This window comes from Gobio gobio, assembly GCF_949357685.1.
Source record: "Gobio gobio genome assembly, chromosome: 6".
Taxonomy (NCBI): Eukaryota; Metazoa; Chordata; class Actinopteri; order Cypriniformes; family Gobionidae; genus Gobio; species Gobio gobio.
The window spans coordinates 33,582,611-33,596,307 of record NC_137102.1 but is presented as its reverse complement, the minus strand read 5'-3'; the positions used below and the strand labels follow the sequence as shown (position 1 = coordinate 33,596,307).

General features: G+C 37.7%; 1 protein-coding gene across 9 annotated transcripts in view; it reads left to right on the top strand.

Annotated features, from left to right (window-relative positions):
* guk1a (guanylate kinase 1a) overlaps window positions 1-13,697 on the top strand; it is a 49,638-nt gene that overhangs the window by 21,390 nt on the left and 14,551 nt on the right. For all 9 annotated transcript variants that reach the window (XR_013816710.1, XR_013816711.1, XR_013816712.1 and 6 more), the window contains 2 exons: window positions 1,941-2,054; window positions 2,176-2,217. Coding sequence is in view for 5 of the 9 variants with exons in the window: in XM_079819503.1 (XP_079675629.1) it covers window positions 1,941-2,054; window positions 2,176-2,217 (156 nt within the window). In the remaining 4 variants the exon portion in view is untranslated. The remainder of the gene's footprint in view (window positions 1-1,940; window positions 2,055-2,175; window positions 2,218-13,697) is intronic.

Here is a 13,697-nt window from a genome sequence, read left to right as displayed (position 1 = left end):
TACAACAGTTCACCCTGAACTGAGACATGCTGAGAGAACTGATGAGAAGTGAACTCAGGTCCATCCGTCTCTCTGGCAGCAGCTCGTGCGTCGTAGACCTCGTTAAACCACGCCCCCTCCGCTCATTTCAAATGCAAAGATGTCAGCCAATCACAACAGTGGGCGTTTTTACTGAAGTCTCACAGCAGACACACCTCTTGAAACAGGGCATTCAGCCACAGGGCAAACAGCAGTATAGACAAAATGCCTTTTATTTCTAAATTATGACATTTTATGATGTAAAAATCATACTAACAATATAAGTACACCTCAGGAAACACTATAAAATAATAGAAAAATGCCATGCCATGGGACCTTTAAGAAAATGGGGAACCAGACAGTTGACAGTAGCCATTGACTTCCATAGTATTTTTTTTCCTACTTTGGAAGTCAATGCTATCATCAACTGTTTGGTCACCCATATTCTTCAAAATATATTATTTTGTGTTCAACAGAACACAGAATCCCATACAGGTTTTTGGGTGAACTAACCCTTTAGATGACTTTAAATGATCTCTTGGAATATATGTAGGTCAGGCAAAAAAAAAATCACATGTAATGAAATGTCATGTAAACAAGACATCTGTATTGCAAACCCCTCCATGTTACTGTTGTTGTTTTTAGTTTCCAATGCAAATATTCCAGAAAATAAAAGCGCCACTGGACACAAATCGGATTGAACAGTTGCTGTACTCAGTGTGGACTGTCAATAACTTTAGATCAGATTCAAATCGGATACACAAATAATCAGATTTGAAATGACAGTGCGAACGTAGCCTAAAATGATTGACTATAGCAACTGTTTAGATCCGATTTGTGTCTGACATGTTCACGTTTTACGTGATGTGAAGTCACATAAACCATGTGAAATCTGATCAGAGCAGTCAGACCTAAACAGATTTCCAGAAATGCAATTTGAATAGGATTTCAAACCACATATAAATGTAGCTCAAAACTATTTGTAAAAATAGCATTTCATTTATTTATTTTTTTCGCCGTTCACACTTGTTAAATCTAATAGGATTTCAATTGGATATGCACAAAAATCGGATACGGACTGGCAGTCTTAACAAGGCTTAAGTTCTAATAAAAGCTCAGAACGTGCGCCTAATTCTACATGTTTCCATTAACCATGGTATAAATATTGTTGGGGGTTGTATTTTCTAGTTTTGATTATTGGGGAGGGGTCCCCCTGGAAACTACGACCCTGGGTACAATACAGGATCTGTAATTTTCCACTGTCGTAGTTAAATTAAAAAGCCCTTGGTGTATTGGCTCATCTGAACACTCAGAGCTAACAAGCTGTTGTGCTGCAGTCCTGTTCGAACATGTTGAGAGAGGAGAAACAGGATTTTAACATAAAGAAGTCACTATACTACTGGTCAAAATTATTTTTTTATGTTTTTCTAATGCTCACCAAGGCTGCATTTATTTGATAATATTGTGAAATATTATTAAAAAAAATATATTATATTTTAATATACACATTTTCAGCATCATTACTCCGGTCTTCAGTGTCACATGATCCCTCAGAAATCATTCTAATATGCTGATTTGGTGCTCAAAAACATTTGTTATGATCAATGTTGAAAACAGTTTTTGCTGCTTAATATTGATTGATTTCATTTCAAGGTCTTAATTTTAAGGTAAAAATGTAATATCCTAAAATAGCTGGATTTGGCGAGAAATCTTTGTCATTTCAAATATACAATAAATGTCTTTAAATGGAAAATTAAATGGAAAGTTTCTCCCTTTTGTATTTATTGCTCAGGTCATTACCAAGAGCTAGTTTCGTAAAGATTTAGACTGATTCATCATTGTACAAATGTGACTTTAATCTGAAAGTGTCATTTTCTGAAAGCCTCTTTCTTTCTCTCTCTCTGTCTGTGGTGTGTTTGCAGCGATGGCTGGACCAAGGCCTGTGGTGATGAGTGGACCCTCCGGGGCCGGGAAAAGCACTCTGCTAAAGAAACTGCTCAAGGAGTTTGATGGTGTATTTGGCTTCAGCGTTTCCCGTAAGTCACGTACTGTATATGACACAAGTAAAAATGCTGAACCAGCAATTCTTTTGTGGAAACTTTTAACTAGGGAAAAGGGGTTTTATTTTTTTCGTAATTAAGATTTGTCTTTTGCCAGATACGACGCGAAGCCCCCGTCCAGGAGAGGAGAACGGCAAAGGTTAGGCTTTTGATCTTGGGTGGTACAGAGAACAATGTTTTTCTGAAAAGCAATTGCATTATCCTCATTGGACAAATCCCAGCAAGCATAAAATGTTTTCACAACAAGTATTGTTATTATAAAACATAATAATGTTCATTATATAAATATCTAGTTATTTCAAATCAAATCTTAAAGTCGGCATGAAACAGAAGTCTTTTCTTCCTGATTGTGCCGTATATCCGAGTGAAACGGCTTCTGGAACGAGAACAAATGTAGGGCCGGACTTGATTTTGTCCGTGGGGAATTGATTGGATGGTTATGGTTTGCTATTTGTGGATCTCATGTGAGTGACAGGTTGCCCCGTCCTCGTGCCAGTAACAGGGTTTCCGCGGGGTCTTAAAAAGTCTTAAATTTCAAAATCTAAATTTTAGGCCTTAAAAAGTCTTAAATTCTCTGAAGTTTTCAGTTCTAGTTCTTAAATAGTTTTAAACAGGTCTTAAATTGTTCTGCGTCCATGTAACGCTACCTCTAATGCTCATTGAAATGCTCCCGCAGCGCTTTTGTGTGTGTGTGTGTATTCCGGGCTGTTGTAGTTCTTTCTTTCGCTAGTCCAACTATAGTTCGCTGTATTACAACTACAAATGAGACCAGCATGCATCTTATATTGCAGCCAATCAGCTTTCATGTTATTGGCGCGGGTCTCTTTCGTATCGTACCAAAGACGCATCAAACGGATTTTATTCCTCAGCTTCAGTTCAGTTCTTCGCTTTCACGATTGCGTGAACTGGGAGGTGAATCTTTCTCACATCTCGCATAATGACCAAATAAAAGTATGATACTTCCGATAGCACTAAAAAGAGTTAATTAATAAGAGTTAGTTAAAAGCAATGTAAATCAAACTCAATAGACACACAGACCGATGTCAGAATGGCTGTGGATTTTGTGCACGCGTTTGCCGCCTGTCAGCTCGCGCAAGTTTACCGAATGTGTCTTTTTCTAGGCTTACTCTTGAACGATCATACACACATTAATATCCCTATGTTCTTATTGGCGGTTATGTCTTGACTCTTGAGTAAAAAAGTTTGGGACGTGTGTCAGTATTGTATCTGCACATTACTGTAGTTCTTAAAGTGAAAGCATACCAATATAGCTTATGTTGGTGCTCCTGTCTGTGTGTTAATGTTAAACAAACAACAACAGGGAAAAAAACGTTTGTATCCGTATCTTTAGGTTGTATTTATTTGTCCTATTGTAATTGGTTAATAAGTTTAGTACTTATTAGTAAAAACGTAGTTTTACTTGTATTAAGAAATTGCTTACTTATAAGATTTTGGGTATATTTCCCACCCAAAGCGATAATGTTATTAAAGCTAGATAGCACACCACTTTACCAGCCTTTTTTTGTAATACCAAACAAGATTCATGCATTTTGTTTGTTTTATTGTCATGTGTGACTATTGTGCATCTACAGTAAATGTGGCATCCTATGCAAAAAACAAAACTGGAAATGACCACCACAAAATCAGTAATTTTGATCTCAGTAGAAAAAAAAAAATATATATATATAGTGAAATCCTGAGATTGAGCTATGAGGAAGTGCAAGTTTACTAATACTTTGTTCAATTTGAATAAATTAATTTGCTTTGCAAGTAATTTTGTGATTCTGCATTTCATTTGTACGTTTTTTTTATTGCGTGATATAGGACTTAAATATAATCCCTAATGGTCTTAAAAAGGTCTTAAAAAGTCTTAAATTTGACTTGGTGAAACCCTGCAGTAAACACATCCTCAGAGAAGAGAAGAGATGTCGCTGCAAGGAGTAGGGCAAGTCATTTTGATTAAATTTAAGCCCACCGGCAACTATAGTTGCCACAGTGTATAGTTGTCATTTTCCTTTTGTAAGTATTTCAATAAACCCGTCTCTGGCACGATGACTCAGATTGTTCGAATATTCCTATTTAATAATTGTTAAATCGATATGTCATCCTCAATAAACCCGTCTCCGGCCTGACGGCTCCGATCTTTCTAATATTGCACTTTAATAAGTGTTTCATCAATATGGCATCCTCTATAAACCCGTCTCTGGCGTGCTGCCTTCGATCCTTCGAATATTGCAATTTAATAATTGTTTAATCAATACGGCATCCTCAATAAATCTGTCTCCGGCGTGATGACTCAGATATTTAGAATATTGCAATTTATTAATTGTTTAATCAATACGGCATCCTCAATAAACCGTCTCTGGTGTGATGACTCCGATATTTAGATTATTCCTATTTAATAATTATTTAATCGACACATAATCCTCAATAAACCCGTCTCCGGCGTGTTGCCTCCGATCTTTTGAATTTTCCAATGTATTATGACCGCTGACCTGTAAAGTTGCCAGAATAATAATCATACGCTGTTTGTTAATTGGCCAGAGAAGAACTAGCATCCCGACTGAGCCTGGTTTCTCCCAAGGTTTATTTTTCTCCATTAGGTCACCGATTGGGGTTTTGGTTTCCTTGCCTTTGGCTTGGCTTGCTCAGTTGGGGACAATAAATTAAAAAAAAAAATTCAACTAAATATCCAAATAAATCTAATTATTAAACTAAATTAACCATATAAACTAAATTACTGATTCTGTTGCATTATTTTCCTGTTTAACACTGTGAAGCTGCTTTGAAACAATATGCATTGTTAAAAGCGCTAAATAAATAAAGTTGACTTGACTTGACTATTTTTCTAGATATTATCCATGTTTTATATCTCAATGACACGCAAGCAAACAACCAAATAAAGGATTTCAGGAAGAAAGTAACTTATTTCCTGTCACATGAGGCTGCCAACTTCCTACCCCTACTTCCAGGAAGCATAACTAGGGCAAACCCTCCCAAAGAAAGGTTATTTACATGTTACTAATAAGTAATTTTTTGTTAGGGGTGTAACGGTACACAAAACTGATGGCTCGGTACGTACCTCGGTTTTGAAGTCGCGGTTCGGTACGGGTTCGGTACAGCAGTTTTACAAAATTGCTTTTTATTTATTTGTATTAAACAGTGGTTTACTGGAAAAAGTTTATGTCCTTAAATGAATTAAATTATAACTAAAAGTTTATTGAAGATTGCACATTAATATTAAAGGTTAACAACAGAGCCCACACTATTAGCCAAAATTCAGTTGCTATTTATTTTTAGGTATAATAATCAACACTCAAAAAACAGTACGCAAACATGTAAACTTCTCATAAGGCTGTTTTTGCAATAACTTCTAAATCGAATTGGAGAAAAAAATATTTTATAATTAGTTGTTGAAATCTAATCATTTATACACATATTTAAACATACATTAAATAATCAAGACATCACTAACAGGTTAAGTAGAATATTAAAGCTGCGAGCAGCGATGACGGGCCCAAGCCGGTGGCACCGCCACGCCGGTGGCATCAGCTTAACTGTGCACGGCAGGCAATAGGCATTTAAAATGGGAAAACATAAAAGGACTATGTCAAAGTCATCTGAATTCACCACATTAACTGCAGCAGTTGGTGCTGCTATGACCACAAACCACAACAGCCACATCTATGAGATCAATTAAATTTATATGAATTTCATGTCAGATTATGTCAAAGGTCAAATTGGAATGAGTTCAGAATACCATTCGAATGCTGATGTTGTTTTATTCTAACACTTCTCTTCATGTGTTTTTGAGCTACCTTAGCTACCGTTTGTGCACCAATCTTATGCACCATAAAACATGCTTTCATTTCAATATGGGTGGTCCAATAAATTCTTTTTAATAAAAAATGTATAAATGGAGCCAAATCACAGAAACTGCAAAGATGATTTTAATATCAGTGTCAGGTAAGAGTAAGATGCGTGTCTACATTTTATGGAAGTTTATTATAAATAGCCACTTTTATAAAATCATGTGAAATGTATGTTTTAATACATTTATATTATATCAGTAAATAATTAATTTAAAGACATGTGCATCATACGTGATCTTGGCAAACACATCACATGACGTTTTTATTTTAAGTGATAGTTATTTGTGATAGCCTATATGAAAGGGTTAAATTATGATCAAAAGAGAAAGGCACACACACACACACACACACACACACAATGATAGAGTGAGAGTGAGGGGGAGGGGAAGGACTGAGAGAAAGGCACACACACAAACTCACAGGGTGAGAGAGAGACCCCCCCCACACACACACACACAGATAGAGAGGGGGAAGGGGAAAGACAGGCAGATGGCATTCCATAGACTTAAATGGTTTGTATACTGTAAAAACTGTACATTCTATCCCCCTACACTACCCCTAAGCCTACATATCGCACACACACACACACACACACACACACACACTACCCCTAAACCTACCATCACAGAAAACATTCTGCATTTTTACATTTTTATTAAAAAATTGTTTAGTATGCTGTTAAAGCTATTTTTATTTACGGGGACACATGAAATGTCTTCATAAACCATGATTATGTTGTAATAAACACCCCTCCAACACACGCATTTCTGAGGCTTTGCCCATTTCCACTGACTGACATCTCTGATGTGTGTGTTGAGTTTCAAGCAATTTCAAGCATGCTAAGAGGAATTATACAAATATTCACGTTCAAACCAAAATATCTGACTTCCTGTTGGTCAGAGCTAATGACTGTAAAGTAAAAAATTAACTAATTAATCACATTTTTTTCTGTAATTAATCACGATTAATCGCAAGTTTTTAATATTTTAAGTTTGTAATATTTTGATATTGTAATAATTTCAGTTACTCTCCAAATTAATTTAGAAACAATTTAAAGACAGCATATTGTAAATATGTGTTGTATTGTCATTTTTTATGAATGAAGGCCAGTATCACTGATACTAAATTCTCTATGAAACATTAATGACGTTACATTACAGTATAACTGAAAGCTCCCAATTTCAACATTTATTAGTCTTTAAAAAACAACTTTTAATTTAAGTGAACTTAAAAAAATCTTTACATAAACCCAAAATAATAAATGTTATATTTACCCATGGCCTTCCCTGTTATACAGAAATGTAATAGTTATCAAACCTTCCTTAACTGCATAAATAATAAATGAAATATAGATGAATCATCATTAAAGCTACAATTTTCTCTGTTCCCGTTGTTCTTTGATGAACATTAATGACAGGCATTATCAGTGCTCCTGTCACTTTAAGAACAACCGCGGATCTCACGCGCGGTCCCGCGCATCTCATTTCCTCACAACTCTTTAAAGTTCATTTAAGACGTTATTTAACTAATTTAAGACTCTAATATGAGAATACTCAAAATCCTCTGTGTTATTGTTTGTTCAACAGCAAAAGAGAACTCGATGTGAGCAGGAAACTGACGCGAGTCTATCTATGCGTCGAGTGTGTGTGTGTTTGTGTGTGTGTGTGTGTGTGTCAGTGTCCCTTGATTAGCTGACATGAGACGCATCCACACAGACAGGACACTGACACACACACACACACACACACACACACACACACACACACACACACACACACACACACACACACACACACACACACACACACACACACAGGACACACACACACACACACACACACACACACACACACACACACACACACACACACAGACAGGACACTGGCATACAGCGCGCTCTCTTGTGTCTTGTCGCGCTTGGAAGCATTTACATGAATAGGAGCGTGATCATGTAACGCTAAGCAAAAATGGATATAAAAACGGACGCTGTGTTATTTGCGTTAAATATTTTTAATGCGTTAAGCTTCCGTTTCACGTTGACCGAGTTTGGTGGAGATTGAATAAATCACCTACGAGGAGAACGTAAAAACTCAGACCCTGAATTATACAAATATTCACGTTTAAACAAAAACTTTCTGTGAAAAAAGACACTTATAAACAGACACTTGTAGAAAATAATGTGAATTTTTTTTTTAAATAAATTTGAACTATGTCAGTATGAATTTAAAGACAAATGTGTCAAAAGTGATCTTTGCAAACACAGCACATGACCTTCTGTAAAGCACATGTATAGAAAACACACTCACACTCCTCTGTTTTAAAAAAAGAGTTCTGTCTGAATGAGTACATGAAATCACGGCTGTCAGGTGAAAAGAATTGTAACTCAAATGTCATTTAGAAAATGAGTCCTGTACTGATATAGTGTCATAGTTCATGTCCACATTAACCACTACGTTGTAATACAATACCCATGTCATCATACACATTTGTGTCCTCATAAATCACATAAGCAAGCACAGAGAGAGAGAGAGAGAGAAAGGGAGTTTCAAAAATAATACAACACTGCCACCTTGTGGTGATAGAGGGGAGGGCACACAAACATCCAAAAACATTATTAAACTTTGACATGTTGCCATGGCAACATTTTTTGAAATATTAGGAATCCATTCATATGTCTCTATCTGTCATGTTTTCACATTATACTGATGAAGTTTGAAGTCAATCAGGTGAAAATAAGACAGTGATTTAAAGCATTTTTGAAAGTGACACACTTCCTGCTGCCAGTTGGTGGCGCTTTAACTTTGACTCACAAAAGTCATATCCATGTGATCGGCCTCTTACAACGAACACACAGCTGAAGTTTCATCCAAATCCTTCAATGTTTGCACAAGTTATTACACACTTCCTGTTTCCCTTTTCTCGCCATAAATTTGTTGCTTCGCCACGGCCAAACCGTTTGAGTTATCAAAAATCCGCTCGCAATTTAGCATCCTCTGTGTCTTGACTTCATGCTGACCGAGTTTGGCACTGATTGAAACAATGGCCTCGGAGGAGTATATTAAATTCCAGAGCATGTGTTTTCAGAACAACCCATATTAGCTCACTTCCTGTTGGGCTGACACGTAACTTAGAGCACGAAAGTTGTTTGGCCCAATGAGGTCTATATGTGTACCGAGTTTCTTACATGTACGTGCAAGTGTGTTTGATATATAGACCAAGTTTTCAGACCCCACTTTAGGGGGCGCTGTCGAGTCCCCCTGCCACGCCCGGGTACCAGCTTCAGCCCGGCTCTGATGGCCGCGCATTCCGATGTGTGTGCTAAGTTTCAAGAGTTTTTGAGCATGGTAAGGGCCCCAAAAGTGCCCGAGAAGTCGATAAAATAATAATAATAATAATAATTAAAGCTGCGAGCAGCGATGACGGGCCCAAGCCGGTGGCACCGCCACGCCGGTGGCATCAGCTTAACTGTGCACGGCAGGCAATATGCATTTAAACAGGATAATTTTTTTTAAATCGCTCGAATATGTCACATTTACTGCAGCAGCTGGTGCCACTATCACCACAAGCCACACCCATGATGTAATTTAAATCTAGATTAATTTTAATGTCATAGGATAAAATAAATAAAAGTTATATTTTCATGCTCAAAATTTTGTAAGTCCAGAAGGCCAGTATTTAATTCAAGGTGTTTGTAGTTCTTTTTTACTTATTCACACTAAAGTGATAGTTTTTTGTGATAGTCTATGATACGAAAGGGGTAAATTATCATTCCGAGAGAGAAAGGCACACACACAAACTCACAGGGTGAGAGAGACACCCCCCCCCCCACACACACACACACACACACCACACACACACGTGCGCGCACACAATCAAACACACACACACCCAGGGTGAGCCTGAGAGTGAGGGGGGAGGGGAAGGACTGAGAGAGAGGCACTCTGCACATTGAACAAGGTTCACAAGATTTTAAAAACAAAAAGAAATAAAATCTAAATGGTGGGAGAAAGTTTTTTTTATTTCACTCTCTGAAAAAAATATGTTGAATATATTTGAAATCAATATGTGTGGTCCAATATAAAAAATAAATAGAGAAAGTCACACACACACACACACACACACACACACACACACACACACACACACACACACACACACACACACACACACACACACACACACACACGTTTGTTTTTGTGAAATGTGAGGACATTCCATAGGCGTAATGGTTTTTATACCGTACAAACTGTATTTTCTATCCCCTTACACTGACCCTGCCCCTAAACCTAACCCTCACAGGAGACTGTGCAGTTCACTTTCTGTGAAAAAAACCTTGTTCTGTGTGATTTATAAGCATTTTGAAAAGTGAGGACATGAGGAACGTCCTCATATTTCACCCTCTTTTTGTAATACCTATGTCATACCCATGTCATTATACACATTTGTGTCCTGATATTTCACAAAAACATGCCCACACACACACACACACACACACACACACACACACACACACACACACACACACACACACACACACACACACACACACACACACACACACACACACACACACACACACACACACACACACACACACAGACACACAGACACACAAACCCCTTAAAGCTATTTCATTTATGGGACACAGGAAATATTCTCATAAACCATGTTTTCATTGTAATTTGTAGTATATTTTTAAAGCTACTTGGTTACATTTTAATAATACATTATTTAGTATGTTTTTAAAGATATTTTTATTATGTGGACACATGAAATGTCCTCATTAACCACTACGTTGTAATAACAGTGTAATACCCATGTCATTATACAAATTTTCGTCCCTAATAAATCACATAAACAAGCGCACACACACACACACACACACACACACACACACACACACACACACACACACACACACACACACACACACACACACACACGGAGAGAGAGAGTTTAAAAAATAACAACACTGCTACCTTTTAGTGAGGGGAGGGCAGACAGAGAATAAATATTCAGAAGAAATATATTAAATAAAATAAATATATTGATCTGAAAAATAGTATGATTATTTTAAAGCTATTTGGTTACATTTTAATAAAACATTGTTTTAGTATGTTTTTAAACACACACACATACACGTTGTAATACCAGTGTAATACCCATGTCATACAAATTTGTTTCCTCATAAATCACAAACAAGAGAGAGAGAGAGAGAGAGAGAGAGAGAGAGAGAAAGAAACAAGTTTTTTTTTTATCCTGCTTCAAAACTAATACAATGCTGCCATCTTGTGTTCATTGAGGGGAGAGCAGCAGACACAGAGAATTTCTGTTCCCCTTTTTTGTCCTTATTTAATCCCTTGCCATGGAAACACCGTTTGAGATATCCAATATCCGTTCATATTTTAGCATCTTCCATATCTTTGTTTCATGTTGACCAAGTTTGGTGGAGATTGAATAAATCGCCTACGAGGAGAACGTAAAAACTCAGACCCTGAATTATATAAATTTTCACCTTCAAACCAAAATATCTGACTTCCTGTTGGTCGGAGCTAATGACTGTAAATTAGAAAGTTGTCCGGCTCGAAGAGAACAATATATCTACCGAGTTTGGTGACTGAAGATAAAACTAACCCCCCCACTTTTGTCAAAAGGTGGCGCTATAGAGCCCCTCATCCCCACCCGTTTCTGAGGCTTTGCCCATGTGTACTGACTAACATCTCTGATGTGTGTGTTAAGTTTCATGCAATTTCAAGCATGCTAAGAGTCTCAAAAACAGTCAAAGACATTATTAAACTTTGACACGTTGCCATGGCAACAGTATTGGAAATTTCAGAAATCCATTCATATGTCTATATCTGCCATGTTTTCACATTATACTGATGAAGTTTGAAGTCAATCGGGTCAAAATAAGACTGTGATTTAAAGCATTTTTTTTAAAAAGTGACACACTTCCTGCTGCCAGTTGGTGGCGCTATAACTTTGACTCACAAACGTCATATCCTTGCGATCGGCTTCCTACAACAAACACACAGCTGAAGTTTCATCCAAATCAGTCAATGTTTGCACAAGTTATAACACACTTCCTGTTTCCCTTTTCTCACCATAAATTCGTTGCTTCGCCACGGCCAAACCGATTGAGATATCAAAAATCCGCTCGCAATTTAGCATCCTGAATATCTTGTCTTAATGCTGACCGAGTTTGGCAATGATCGAAACAATTGCCTCGGAGGAGTATATTAAATTCCAGAGCATGTGTTTTCCGAACAACCCAAAATAGCTCACTTCCTGTTGGGCGAAGTTTATGACTATGAGTGCGGAAGTTGTTCGCCCCGATGAGATCTATATGTGTACCGAGTTTCATACATATACGTGCAAGTGTGTTTGATATATAGACCAAATTTTAATAGGGGGCGCTGTTGAGCTCCCCTACCACGCCCGGGTATCAGCTTCAGCCCGGCTCTGATGGCCGCAGATTCCGATGTATCTGCAAAGTTTCAAGAGTTTTCGAGCATGGTAAGGGCCCCAAAAGTGCCCGAATAGTCGATAAGAAAAATAATAATTAAAGCTGCGAGCAGCGATGACGGGCCCAAGCCGGTGGCACCGCCACGCCGGTGGCATCAGCATAACTGTGCACGGCAGGCAATATGCATTTAAACAGGATAATTTTTTTAAATCGCTCGAATATGTCACATTTACTGCAGCAACTGGTGCCACTATCACCACAAGCCACACCCATGATGTCATTTAAATGTAGATGATTTTTAATGTCATGGGATGAAATAGATCTCTTTCAAATATGTGAAAAGTTATCTTTTCCTGCTCAAAATGTTATAAGTCCAGAAGGCCAGTATTTAATTCAAGGTATTTGTATAGTTCTTTTTTTACTTATTCACAAGTGATAGTTATTTGTGATAGTCTATGATATGAAAGGGGTAAATTATCATCATCAAGAGAGAAAGGCACACACACAAACTCACAGGGTGAGAGAGAGACCCCACACACACACACACACACACACCCAGGGTGAGCCTGAGAGTGAGGGGGGAGGGGAAGGACTGAGAGAGAGGCAATCTGCACATTGAACAAGATTCACAAGATTTTAACAACAAAAAGAAATAAAATCTAAATGGTGGGAGAAAGTTTTTTTTTACTTCAATCTCTGAAAACATTATTTTGAATATATTTGAAATCACAGATGTTGGGTGATGAGAATTGTAACTCAAATATAATTTACAAAAACTAGTCCTGTCTGAATAGTGATATGTCAGTGAGATCAGCTCGGGCGCGCACACCGTCTATGGGTGATGTCACGTATTTTGCGAAATGCGCAGTTAGGTGATGTGTCGCCCTCCACACGTTGCGAAACAGACTCCGAAATGGGGAAATGTAAATTTGCGGACTCCTGGTTGGAGTAGGATGAGTTTAAACAATGACCGCAGGGTTTTTCTATGGTTTTTCCTGCATAGCGGCCGCCTCCATCACATTTCGTGCCACCTCCGTCTGTCGACAAAACTCAAGACAGGCAGTCACTTGCTCAGATTAGGCATGTCGTGGTAATTAAATAATCATCAGAAATATATATTGTCACATGATCTTTCAGCAATCATTATTAGTATTTTATGATTTGCTAGTACAAAGTCATCTAAAGCCATTCCATAGCTGAATGTCTTTCCTCCGCTGTAGCTGTCCATCATTCTCCGTTCAGCATTCAAACTGCGCGTCGTGTTTGGTTACAGTCAGTCAG